Source organism: Primulina tabacum, chromosome 2 (assembly GCF_025594145.1).
Source record: "Primulina tabacum isolate GXHZ01 chromosome 2, ASM2559414v2, whole genome shotgun sequence".
NCBI lineage: Eukaryota > Viridiplantae > Streptophyta > Magnoliopsida > Lamiales > Gesneriaceae > Primulina > Primulina tabacum.
Genome location: NC_134551.1, coordinates 9,847,373 through 9,861,122, shown reverse-complemented (window position 1 = coordinate 9,861,122; position 13,750 = coordinate 9,847,373). Strand labels below are relative to the sequence as shown.

At 34.2% G+C, this 13,750-nt stretch overlaps 1 protein-coding gene across 1 annotated transcript; it reads right to left on the bottom strand.

Annotated features, from left to right (window-relative positions):
- Nucleotides 1-3,156: 3,156 nt before the first annotated feature.
- LOC142537378 (putative serine/threonine-protein kinase PBL7) lies at nucleotides 3,157-6,540 on the bottom strand. The gene is made up of 10 exons (XM_075642914.1): nucleotides 6,001-6,540; nucleotides 5,708-5,912; nucleotides 5,473-5,612; nucleotides 5,273-5,367; nucleotides 5,013-5,176; nucleotides 4,574-4,921; nucleotides 4,349-4,491; nucleotides 3,840-4,058; nucleotides 3,526-3,675; nucleotides 3,157-3,419 (listed from the first exon to the last, which is right to left on the bottom strand). Exons 2-10 carry the CDS (start codon nucleotides 5,886-5,888, stop codon nucleotides 3,336-3,338), a joined length of 1,524 nt encoding a protein of 507 aa, XP_075499029.1. The 5' UTR covers nucleotides 5,889-5,912; nucleotides 6,001-6,540; the 3' UTR covers nucleotides 3,157-3,335.
- Between the last annotated feature and the right edge of the window lie 7,210 nt (nucleotides 6,541-13,750).

Here is a 13,750-nt window from a genome sequence, read left to right as displayed (position 1 = left end):
GGCGGCGCACGTAAGGTGCTGTTTGGGCCAAAATCCGAAATTTTATTTATTTATTTTTTTTGAAACTCGATTCTTCCACTCGGATTTTGAACCTGGCGGCTCTGATACCACTTAAATGTCACGCCCCGAAACTTGGGATTTGACACCGGCGTTGTTCATCAGTCACACAATCGAAAAACAACCAGCCTCGCAGCACAGTATAAACTGAAACCAGTTTATTTCATAAATTCGCAAAAACAACCATTGTCTTTACAACTGAATAAATTAAATAAATTGCGGAAGCGTTTACAATGAAAATAAACCTACTAAAATTCTTAAATCCTTGCAGCAAAATTCTCGAAATTTAAATAATTTCACCAGCCCCAAAATTGATCCGACTCTTCTTCCTCAACCTGTTCCTCTGTTTTATCTTCGGATTTATCTGGGAAGGTTGTAAGGGGTGAGTATTTTGGGAAATACTCAGCAAGTGAGGGCCGTTCGAGTACACAACAACATGCATATAAAATTCGAAATTCGTACACACACACACACCATGCATAAATTGACTCATACCACATTCGTATCCTTGACCTGACACTGAGATTCCTCTACTTTCAATGGTTTACTGACGTCAGTCCCTAATTTTTATTCCTCTAAGGGGGCGAGGCCGGATCGGTTATATCCCCATCGTATGAGGGTCATATCATAGTTGGGATTCCCTCCCATATCAAGTTGAATCCTCATAGTGTCAACATAAAACTCATGCACAAATCGTAGCCAGAAGGGGTAGAAGAAGAATTGTACTCGACCAAAATTTCGAAAATACGAAAATGCATACACCGAAATTACACATTTAAAACAAGCCCACTTACCTTAGATATCGTAGAAAACGTGAATAAAGGGAATTCCTGCACTGGAATTTCGAACCCTAGCTTCGGGGTTGGACTGCAGCAGCGCTTCGCTTCTTCGCACACTGAGAGAGCAAGCTCTCGAAAATCCTAAGAAATCTAGGAGAGAAACTCGAAAAACTGGAGTAGAAAATGGTGTGAATTTTCGAGTTATAGGCCCTCCTATTTATAGGGGTTGGCTGCTATCTCGATAGATGTCATCCGCGCGTTTAAACTTGAATCAAATCTCAATCCAAAATCGTGATCAAATCTAAATTTTATTCTTTATCCTAGACCTAAATTTCGAAATTCATGTATGTATCCCAAGGATAAATTTCGAAATTTATGCTTTGCCCATCCTGCAAAATTTCAACTTTTGTGTCTAATTCCCAATATTCGGTAGACTTTTTATTTCCTAAAATAATAAAAATTATATTTCTTAAATCCCACAAATTTGCTGACTTAAACCCGAAATTTAGTAGTATTTTTCCCAAATAAGATTTTGATTATTTTCCTAAAATCCTGGTAGTTAAATCTTTCCCAAGCTGCATTTATCGTGTAAACTTTTCCCTTTATCTATGATTTTCGAAAATTCCCTAATATTCTTTCAATATTATTTTCGAAAATCCCATGATAAAATCCTCAAGATTTTTAGTTCCAAGATTGGGTTATCTTCTTGCTTAAATCTTTATCCAGGTATATCAAATCTTAGATCTATATCCGGTAAAATTCTGCATATCTCAAATTCCGAAAAAAATATACACGATATTATTTAAATTCTTGAGTTCCAAAAAATGCCACATCACAAATTCCGAAAATCTCGCAAATCTTGGTACAAAATATTATCATGATAAAATCTAAAATCCTGGATTTTACATGTTTGATAACTCAACAAGATCTGAAACAATTGATACTCAAATATCATATATTAATATAATATTTTAAATATTTTTTGCCGATTTTCATTTGAATACAAATGTGTCATTAATAGCGGTACATGTTATACACGCTTTGAATACACATTAATCATATATTAGTACCAGATTTGAAATAATTGATACTCAAATATCATATTTTTAATTTTTTTTATCAATTTTTATCCGAGAAAAACATGTGGGTCCAAATAGTGTAGAAACATTTTTTTTTAAGATCTGACGGAGAATGAATGAAAATTTATGTTTGGGTGTGGATATATATACTGCCTTTTCCCTTAAAATTTTGTATTTTCTACTTAAAAAAACACATTTGCTTAAATAAAAGTTATTGACATATTTTCCACTTAAAAAAACATTTGCTTAAATAAAAGTTATTGACCTATCTGATATCAACGTTCTAAGTTTATAATCCTTGTCCAACTCAAAACAAAAAAAATATTATTTTTCATTGATCAAATATTTGAAGTAAAATTAATTACGTGACATAACGTGCTCCCACTCATCTTATATTCCAAATTGATGTACTTAATGACGTAATGTTGTTTCAAAAAATCTTAACATTCAAAGAATCTCGCGACTTTTTGATTGTTAAGGCAGGTCGATCCGATCCATATTTAGAGTGAAAAATAATATTTTTCATGATTTGAATAAGAAATATGTCTCATAAAATTGACTCGTGAGACGATAAAGTTAGACCAGTCATGCTCAATTACAATCTGGATGCATAATCAAATCGTATTTTTATCTTGAGTATCCAATTTCAAATTCGTAATTATTAATGGACTTGATATGAGGAATTTGATCCTAAAAATAATAATATAATCCAAGAGTATCAATTATATGATATATTGATCAAATTTTGGCTAACGACGATCTCATTCTATGATACAAATTCTTGATATTTTTAAATCTAAGTTTAGCCCACAAAGCTGCTGCCACGAAAGTTGAACTTGGGCTTTCCCAAATTTAAGAAAATATATATGTGACTAACCAAAATTTTGACTCATACTTTAATTCAAACCGAATTCAAATGAGCTCTAGATTATTTAATAAGTTTAGCCCAATTTATTTTCTTGTCGGGTCGGGCAAATCGAGCATGGGCTAGCTCGACCCCATTGGGAGTCCTAATTCCTAACAACAAATGAGTTCTCAGACAATAATACCGACACAAAGCTTTTGTCGGGTCGAACTCGAGTCGAGCCCTATTCGAGCATGCATGGCTCATTCATCACGCGCCACTCGTTTAGCAAGTGTTTGATTTCTTTCTAAATCCTGTTACTTTCTTCTATTTGAACTCGAAATCTTGTCCTAAATTGAAATTCTGGATGCACTTGGCCAAGAGGAATCATGAAATTTAAATCACCATTTAACTATAAAAAAAGGTGATGCCCACAATTCATAATCATCAATAATGATAATCAATTATCCGTTGCGCAAACAATACCAGATCAAAAAAATCTATATATGACCAATCTCAGAACAATAGCTTCGAATACATATGGTCCGAATCGAAAAACATATTTTTCTGGTTCGACTACCATGCCATTAGTTCAGATTCAGTTGGGGAGAAATCTTCGACGCTACAGCGATTAATAACGTCTCTTAGAGCCATCACTACCTGTAATGAGAGCATGATCAGTCAAGAAGGTAACCAGCTAAAGCATTTGTAAAAATTTTCTTGTCATGATAGTTTTTGTTCATTACAACTGAGACTAATTTCTTACCTTCTTTATCGAGTATCTGCTCTTGGGATCCCAATTTAGACATTTTTCGGCCACACGAATTATCCAATATAGCTGGTAAAGATCCACAGAATCTTGCAGGATTGGATCAATCAGTTCCATGTATTTCTTTTTCCTTACCAACGGTCTAGCCTAAATTAAAATAAATAATTTCCATATGTTAGTTAGTCCTTCCTTCCTTCCTTCCTTGCTTCCATCCATCCATCCATTCTTTTCTTCTTTTTTTTTGGGTATAAATAGGTCTTAGAATAAAGATTTTGCATGATGATATTCAAATAAAATCCCATATTCATTACCCATCTCAAGAAAGTTTGCCCATCAGTATCTTCAATAGTCTTTCTACCGGTTATCAGCTCCAAAAGAACAACACCGAAAGAAAATACATCAGCTTTACTCAAGTCTATCCCGGTTTCTTGAAATTCTGGTGCCAGGTATTCGAAAGTCTTTAACACCGTCGTCTCAGAAGACTGGCCCAGGGCTTCATATTGGTTTATGGCGAGTCCGTAGTAGGAAATCTGATATATATATCAAACGATCAATGGCCTTATAAGAGGTGCATTCATCCTGAAATAAATAATAGTTATAACTGTTGGGGTGCAACAGCAGCCTCCTCCTCCGTCGATAGTTGCTTATCTGCTTTTGTGTATGATGATCAAAATATGTTTGTCCAAGGTGTTGTGCAGTGTAAAATATTCGAATTATACTGTCATCACCAACTACAAATATAACAGTAGATACTCTGTCTTTTTATTACTCATTTGCATTTCTGTGTGATAATAATATTTTTATACGAATTTATGTTTACCAGTGGTTGAAAATCATGAGTAACGAGGATGTTACTAGGCCTCATGCTTCCATAAATTCTTGCTCTGTTCAAAGCTTCTAAACCTTTTGCTGCTCCAAGGGCAATATCTAGTCTTCTTTCCCATGTAAATCTCTTACTTTTTTCTGCACAAAAAACCATATACTAATAAGCTCCCAAAATCATATAGTTCAATGAATTAGAAAAAGTAAGGGTTCTTCCATTCACCCGATAGATGCCTGTTGAGAGAACCATTGCAAACAAACTCGTAAACCAGAAACCTCTGGCGCCCTTCTGTACACAATCCCAGGAACAAAGTCACGTTTTCGTGTCGGATATCTTGGAGAGTCCGAACCTCTGTATTAAACTCAGCATCTTTAATTGTTGCTGAAGGGTGCTCCCAGATCAAAACTTTGCTCTGATCATTCAACAATCCTAGATAGATTTTCCGTCCATGGTCGGACAACAAATTTTCAGTGCAAAATCCATTAGTTGCGAGCTGCAACTCTGCGTAAGTGAACCGTTTATTTATTCCATTCAAAGGGTTTCGGTTCACACAAAACGAACAGAGGCTCCCTGGTGATCGTTTTTCCCCGTCTGTTAGACTTCGAACCAAAACGAATAACCATAATTTTATGCATGAAAAGCTGAGGCCATAACCACTTACTGGATTCCGGATTTGAGGTCGACTCCAGCACTAGGCCTGGGGGCAACGCGCTAGCTTCGTTTTCTTGAGGCTCTCTGATAACTTTAATATTGCCATTAGATTTCATCTTAGAGATTCCACAAGACAGGTTTTTCACAAAGTAATTCCATTCTTTCTTAACTTTCCTGGAATTGACAGGTTCAGAAATCATCTAATGGATTTTAGGTCCAATCTTTCTCAAGTTCGATTCGATCAAGTTCAAAAGAATGATGGATAGAAACCTGTGAAGAATCACATGTGTTGCCTGAACACTCTTGACATATTCTACAGCAATCTCTTTCAGCAAGCCCGCTACCACCTTTATCTCGAACTCTATCTATTTGTGGCAGATTCAAGAATTTAGTCAGGATGTTGCCATGTATAAATATTTTGTTATTTTTCAAATAGTCAAGACAAAAAAATAAACTAGACCGTCAATCACCTGTAACGATTTGGCCATTCTAAGTATCTGTTTATGCTCGTCGCAGCTAATATACTGATCAAATTTCTTCTGAATTTCTTCTCCGATGTCCTCTTTGTGCTTATTTATTGTTGCACTCGAATGCAACCGAGTTTTATTTTCTGCACAAGAATATGAAAAATATTAGTTACGTAGAATGCTAAAATATGAATCCAAGAATCAAATCCTTTTTTCACCACAAGTACGAAATCTTTACTCAGTAATTTTCCACAGAACATAGGATGAAATATCGAGTCGTCTCTAAAAGCCTCAATTATTCCAAGAAGAATGACTCTGTCACCACACTTAAGTTCCAAGCCGTGCAGAACATTTTTTACTGTACTAAGTTCCCTTGACGCGTCCTGAATTACTACAACCTTTTGTACGTTACTCGACATTGTTCTTGCGACGAATGAAGTATACTGCAACAGATGAGGCTGTTATCCAAGATTATGCCAAAAAAAACAGAAGCGAGATTAGCAATAACGCAATAGTTCAGTAAGTCTCAACCTCAATATTCCTGGAATGCAACTCTTGTTGGGATTTGTCCAATTTGAGGGAATTTATGCAGCTTCCAATGCATTTACATCTTTATTTCTTGAACTCAAACTAAGTAAATATGGAACAATGCCTCGTATTTGTATTTTGTAATCTGATATTCTCTATATTACGAGTAAAAAAGGGACAAAAAATGTGCTTTGTTTCCTAAGAAATATTCTTTAAAGCAAGAAAATATTTGCTTTCTCGATGCGATTTGACTCAACTTTCTGTGCATGTCTTATTGTGTCTTGTTCTGATTGCTCTATGCTTGGTTTTACAATTAATCGCGCATATTCGATGAGTCGGGACAAGAACATTTCATGTTCGCCACATTCTTCTTGTACAATGTCACGTTTTTCTGCTGTTAGTTTGTTGTCGTTTGGGGAAGTTTCCTAGTTCATTGTCCTTTTTAATGGTGCCCAAGTTTGGCTTTTGGTTGATTTCTCAAACTTATCCATCTTATAATTATATATCAAATTTTCATTTTAAAATTGAAACAAATGTAGTGTTGGGACATCGTGTTCTCGTACCCAAGATTCAGCGGAAGTTTAAAATTTTTTTCTTGAGCGTCGTGTGTTCGAAAACATTCAAAGGGTGTTCTAAGAATTATACATTTGCATATCAAACGCTGGACACCAAACTATTCCGGTTTTTACGCGGATATAGCTCTTCTTATATATCCCTACGAATGGTTCTTCAAACTTTATTATCTAATTAGGTCAACGATCGAAGACTTTGTTCCTCGCTTGGATTGCACTAGAAATCGCAAGCGATTTGTGCGTTGAGACTTTATGGAAGAGGAGGGGAGAATTTTGTGTGCAAAATTTTGTGTACAAAATAATTGGTCATGTATTATGAGTCCTAGTAGTGTATATATAGAGCGAGACTCCTAATCTAATTAGAAGTTCATCTCCCTCCCACAAAGACTCTAATAATTTCATTATATTTAATCTCTCATATAATAAATATATAATGTATTTATTAACCTCTAATAATATATGATATAATAATATCATATACACATATTTATATCACCATATAAAATATAACATGTATATGTATATTAAATTAATAACAATTATTTAAGTTATAAACTAACTCCTTGGTTAATTTAATTCTAGACTCCTCTAGAATATTTATGGGAATTTGTATATGTTAGCAGTCACCACTACTAGCACAATAATTTAATTAGTAAATTCTCAATTCACTAAATAAATGATTTCGAAATCATTATATCATCGATCGACGATCCGAGATCGCCGATATATCAAGGACACAAATCTTGTTTATATAATGAAAATCGAAAATTTAGAAGATCAAAATTTTCATTTACCAATTTTAGAACTTAATATATATGACAATTATCATATTTGGCAGCTGCCAGTTTTAGTGAACTCCTTCACAAAACAGACAGTTCCACTCTCCTTCCTTATTTAGCAATCATGCAAACTTTCATTTCTTCAATCTTATGGAATCAGCTCATAAACTCCTTTATAAGCTTCATGTTTAATCTCTATCAAACTATAGCCGCCAAATTTCAACTCCTTAAAATTTGACTATTTCAACGGGAACACAGAATCGGATATTTGTGTGATCTTCAATGGTTCAGGGATACAACTAGCAGTGGGTTCACATTTTCATGTGATTCAAAATAACATTTATTCTTATTCGGGTTTACCATAGTTAACCCCATTCTTTTCATCAACACCTTGATCAAGAATGTCAGAATTCATTTCTGATTGCACCGATCGGATCATGATAAGAGCGTCTAGTAGCATCGCCTCATGATCCCCTAGGTATCACTGATAATGCCTGCAAGAACATTTAGTCATGGTTAGCGTATAGTACGGCCCCTTCAACATATATATCCCGGTCGTATATGTAATCATTGGTATATCGAGAGTTGTATATAAATTCGACAACGGTGCGATTTATCTTTGAGTACTAATAGTGTCATGGTATGTGCAACTAGGAAAACACCTTTCCATAAACACATTTCTTGCTCTGGCCAGAGACTCCTTGCACTATTAACTCATCAGATCACATAGAATATCTTCACCCGTAGGCGAACGGTGAATCCCCGACTACAATGCATTTGCTCCTACGTATTTCGAAACTAAAACCCAACCTCACCACCTGATGATCCTCAATGGAGTCGGTAAACGAATTAAAGTGCATGCTAGTACGTATAACTTCTACATTGTCCCGGGTCAAATGACTAATAGTATACAACTATAACCGCGGACTATTCCACTCGATAATTGAGAACCACTTGGACAGTCTGATGGAGGGTTGTTCAGTGCATCATCATATGATCACTTATCTGTGAGAATGAACATCTCCATGTCCTTGCCAATGAAATATGTCGTTTACATCACAGATGATAGTCTCGAGCTCGAGCGACCTTTATCCTTGTTTTAGGCGGCTGAATCGACTAGGAACCTGTTTAGAATATATGGTACACTTCCTAATGAGTTTAATGATCTTACGTTGTGACGCAAACTTCACGGTACCTATTGTATATTCAAGGACTTTATTTATGTAGTTTGCATGGGTATACATATAAAGTATAATGTCATAATAGAATAAAATCGAAAAATATTATTAAAATAAAAATTGTTTTACATTATAGTCAATAAAATTGGAGCCCACAGTTGATTTTTCGGGCACCTTACTCTAACATGTAGAACCTTTTGTTTTTGTTTTTGTTTTTTTGTTTTAAATAAATAACATCTCAAAGAAATTATATATATTATATATATATAAATAAATATATTCATATGATTTACCTCGCATACTTGATGGCACGTACTATTATTAGATTATAATTTTTTTCGATAATTATTATTAATATTTTATTTATTATTATATTTTTTGTCACAAAAAATATAATAATAAATAAAATATTAATAATAATTATCGTTTAACAGTAGCCAGAATAATAATACTAATAATAAACTTTCAAAATAACTATTATTTTAATTTTAAAATTAAATTGTGATTTAGTTATCAAATAATTCAATTCCATTCCTTTCTCTTATCTTTTTATATAAATCATATGAATCAAATAAACATACAATTAATCCAAATTTGATTCTCTTTCATTTTTGCCTTATTCAATTTCAGCCAACCAATGATGGCCTTATAATAGTGATAAGACATTGTTTTAACCGGCCTCGCCTAAAATGCCATTATCAAATTTGGCCTCATATAAAGTCGTTGTTATTATTATTATTATTATTTTATCAAAGTAGAATTTTATTTATGCAAGTTTTAAATATTTTCTTTAAACATTTTCCTCCTTTATTAGATCAAATATTTATCATTTTGCCAAAAACTATAGTTAGTGGTTACGGTGTAACTTAAATCTTTTAAACATTACAACAGATCGAACATCATGTTTCGATTGTAATAACCAGCAGAAACAATTATTGAACCAAACAATTTCTCTACCAATAATTGTACTTCTTGTCATCAATGCGAATCGAATTCGTGACATTGACTTCGATAAATGCTTGTCGTTTTACCATAAATATAGCTGGTGGTAACGGTGCAACTCAAATATTTTAAACATTAATGCAGTTCAAGTACCACGTTTCGATTGTTATAAACCAACAAAAACAGTTATCGGACCCAACATTCTTCTTCCTCACAATGAATTTTGCCCGCCATTAATTTCTCGTTAGGTTGCTTCACAACCCTACTTAATATAATTTCTCTAAAATATTTTCTCGTCTCTCTCATTTCTTAATCGTTTTTCTCTGTGTTTCTATAAAAAAATTTCCTCAACATTAATCTAGAGCCCGGTAAATCATTCTTGTTTCTTAGGAATAGTTCGAGTTTTGGTTCAAGCGGTTTTCCTTGCTTTTTCGTAATCAAAATACCGCTCAATTCATATTTTACTGTCTCAAAGGAGCGTGAAGATAAATTTATTATGTGCGCCAATGGTTCGTGCTGATATGGGAGATGGGCGTAGCTGTTTTATATAAATATATTCATATTACAAGATTTATCGTACGTGTGTGTTTTATTGTCATAAAAAATAATAATTATGTGTATTTTTCATGTTATTAAGTTTTACCTTGGTTATTTTGTTTACTTTTTTTTTTTTTGCATGCATGAACTCACAAATATAATTACAAGAGTATTAAAATTAAAGATTGCACTTAGAGTCGACGAATTATAATAGTATAATTAATTTATTAAGTTGTAGAATGGATTGAGATGGAGAAATGTTAAGAAAATATGTACATTCAACAACCCAGTCTAATATAAGTTCATGTAGCACTTCTCGTTTGAAATATAACATACTTTGATGCTCGGAAATTGCAGGGTTTTGGTGATGCTTTGGTTGTGTTTCCCCTCAGCCTTTGGCCACTATTTATAGGTGAAAATGATCAGTTGAATAAGCAGCTATTACCACTCAATAATGTGTGTCAATGGACGTTAAATCAGCTGTTACGAATCCTCCAAACCAGCTGCATGTGTCCCATTTACATTTTCGAATTTGAAGGCTGCATGCTTCTATTTTTTTCCCTGTTATAATGCTGCTGCTGAACAATGGGTCAAATGGTCTTTAATCATCTTTTATTGTATTGTTACAATTTGGCCAATTCAATTTAGAATAATGGTGATTAAATGGAGAGAGCACATTCTGGACATTTATTCGAAATGCATGAAATATTGCAAGACTGAATTGATTCGGGTCTTCACAAATTCTGTGTAATCCAGTGAACAAAGAGTCTAGAATATTCGTGACTGAGAATTATGCTTTCTAATTTTGAAGACACACTCTGAATGAAAATTTATCTTTGTTATTGGCTTAGAATTTGTGCTAGAATCATGTCATTTGATATGAAACCAAAAGAGATACGCCTGGCATGTGCTGAAATCGTCGTGCAAGTATGTGCACTGTCATACTAATCTTTTGAAATCTGGAATTGATCGTGTGAGAACCCGATTTGTGGGTATGTAATTATTTATTTAATTAAAGACATGTATAAGATTGTATTTTCGAAATTTTGGTATTATTGTGATAATAAATTCAAAAATATTAAATAATACATGATATTCAGAATTTTCAAGACAATAAATATATTAAATTTGAAATTCAATGCAATATATTCAAGAATTTCGAAATTTAGGGATAAAGTATCAATCAAATTTGGAAGAAAATAATACATTCAAAGTAACTTTTACCCAACAAAGAAGTTACTAAATTCAATGGAGTCTAATTACATCATAAACATGTACAAGAAATCTATCTACATTCAGCCACACAGTCCGATATAAATTTCAAAAATTATATAAACTTGGGGACCAAGTTTTCGAAATTGGCAACAAGTATGGTGGGAACATCTGGAAATACCCAAACCCACATTCTTGAAAATCACACCTAAATTTTACTCTATATTTCGAAATTCTCTTCCCAAGTCTTGTCAAATTTTTGATTCAAAGTTCTGCCAAGCATCAAACTGTTGCCCGGATGCTGTCTGAATATCTGCAGTGGTTCTTCAAGGATTTCGAACCCAGCCATCCATCTACACATTTTTTTTCAAGTTTGAAGTAAGTGGACTTGTTTTGAAACTATAAATTTATTTTATGGCTTAGTTCGTTTTTGAAATTTTCAATCGAGAATTATTATTAGTCTTCTTCCCCTTCTTGTGATACGATATCTAATGTTTTGGCACTGTTAGAATTCCATTGGATATGGGTTCGAATCTCAATATATGATAAGTTTATGTATTTACATAGTGAATTTGTAACCGTTACATGGTCTCGCCCCCTTAGAGGAGTAAAATTTAGAAATTGATATCTGTAAACATTGTAAAGTATAGAAATCTCAGTACTGTAGGACCGAATGTTTACCGCTTTACCAAAAGCTATAGCTGATGATAATGGTGCAACTCAAATATTTTAAACCGCACAGCAGTTCAAGCACCACGGTTCGATCGCTCTACCAAGCAGGAACAATTATTGCACCCAACAATATCTCTCCCAATAATTGCACTACTTGCAATCAATGGAAATCGAACATGTGACCTTGGCTCTGATACCAATTGTAGGACCGAATGCTTACCGCTTTACCAAAAGCTATAGCTGGTGATAATGGTGCAACTCAAATCTTTTAAACCGCACAACAGTTCAAGCGCCACAGTTCGATCGCTCTATCAAGCAGGAACAATTATTGCACCCAACAAGTACCTAGGCCAATTTAATGTTATGTTTATGCTCATGATATATGTTATACGAACTATGTTATACATGATATGTTGCTTTTCCAAAATCATGTATGTTATGTATTTGTTCGAACTGCCCCCACTTACTAAATGATGACCATATCACTCACCTCTTACTTTAACCTCTCTAAATAAGTCAGAAGAGAAAATCGAGGAAGAGAAGCAAGACTAGTTTTGGGTATCGAGGCATGACAGATCAGAACATAACTCGAAGTTGAGGTTCAAATAAAACTTGTAGATAATTGAGTTTTGTTTGATTTTCTACCTGTTATAGATCATTTGTATGTGAAATGAAATTCATATGAATTTTCCATGAGAAATGCTCTAATATGCGGAAAACAGAACACCCGAATGTCATGCATGTTCTTGCACACGGATTCACGCATGATAGTTTTTTATTTGGCGAATCTTTGAGAACATGAAATGTAGAAAAATGATTTATCTTTCATTTCCAATATACATAACTTGTTTTGGATAAAAAATGAATCATATATGAATTTTATACTAACAAGTGACGAACCTGGAATTGTGTGGTAACCTTGCTGCATTATGTATTGTCATGGAGCTATTTAGCCCAAGTTAACGAATAAATTTCAGTTCAGTGTTCTATGATGAAACGTGGAGACCGAGCTAGGTTTCCAACGACATATGACATTGATAATTTCAATGAGTATGAGGTGAGCTATGAGCTTGAGACATACTACAAGTACAAACTGAAAAAATTTCATTTAATGTAAATATTTGATGTTGTGATAGAAATCCAAAGCAAGTTGCTCTGTTTCGGATTCCAACTTAGTTTGATTCACATTTTAGATTCGTTCTAGCTGTTAGTTTGATATTCCAGCTCGTTTCTCCATCACTCGCGAGCTCATTTGAATTAGTTTGGTATTGCAGCTCATTTTTTCACTTAGACTGTATTTTTTATATTCAGGAAGCTTTGAGACTGATGTGATCTCGCTGAAATAGATGAGCCGGGTAAGGAGCTCCAACGGTTCAAAACAATAATTTTTAGTATTGAGGGATTTGAGTGAAGATAATGGCAGTGACAACACCTGCAAACAAGAAAGGAACTCGTGAATGGGCGCCCGAGGAGTGTCCGGCGTAGCCACTCCGATGCCAAAGTCAGCAGGTGGAAGATGAACACAAGCAATATTTGAGAGAAAATATGTAAGTTCTTGAGAGTTAAAGGATTTTTTGAGAGTATAAATGACATAATACCTGCTATTTATAGTAGAAAAATGGGATAGGTACCTCGATTCTCGTGCCACCTACTAAGTATGGCAAGTCAGCTGCCCATACTTGTAGCATCTGATGACTTCTAGGACACTCCAAGCCCAAGTGGTTCTGACAGATTAGACGGCCTGTATCAATCATACTTGAGTGTGGTGCAATTTCGAGGTGGCCCGGGTAGTAGGGTACCCGGGTGCTTGCTTGAGATCCCGGTTATTGGCTTGAGAGCCCGGGTTATGATGATGATTTCC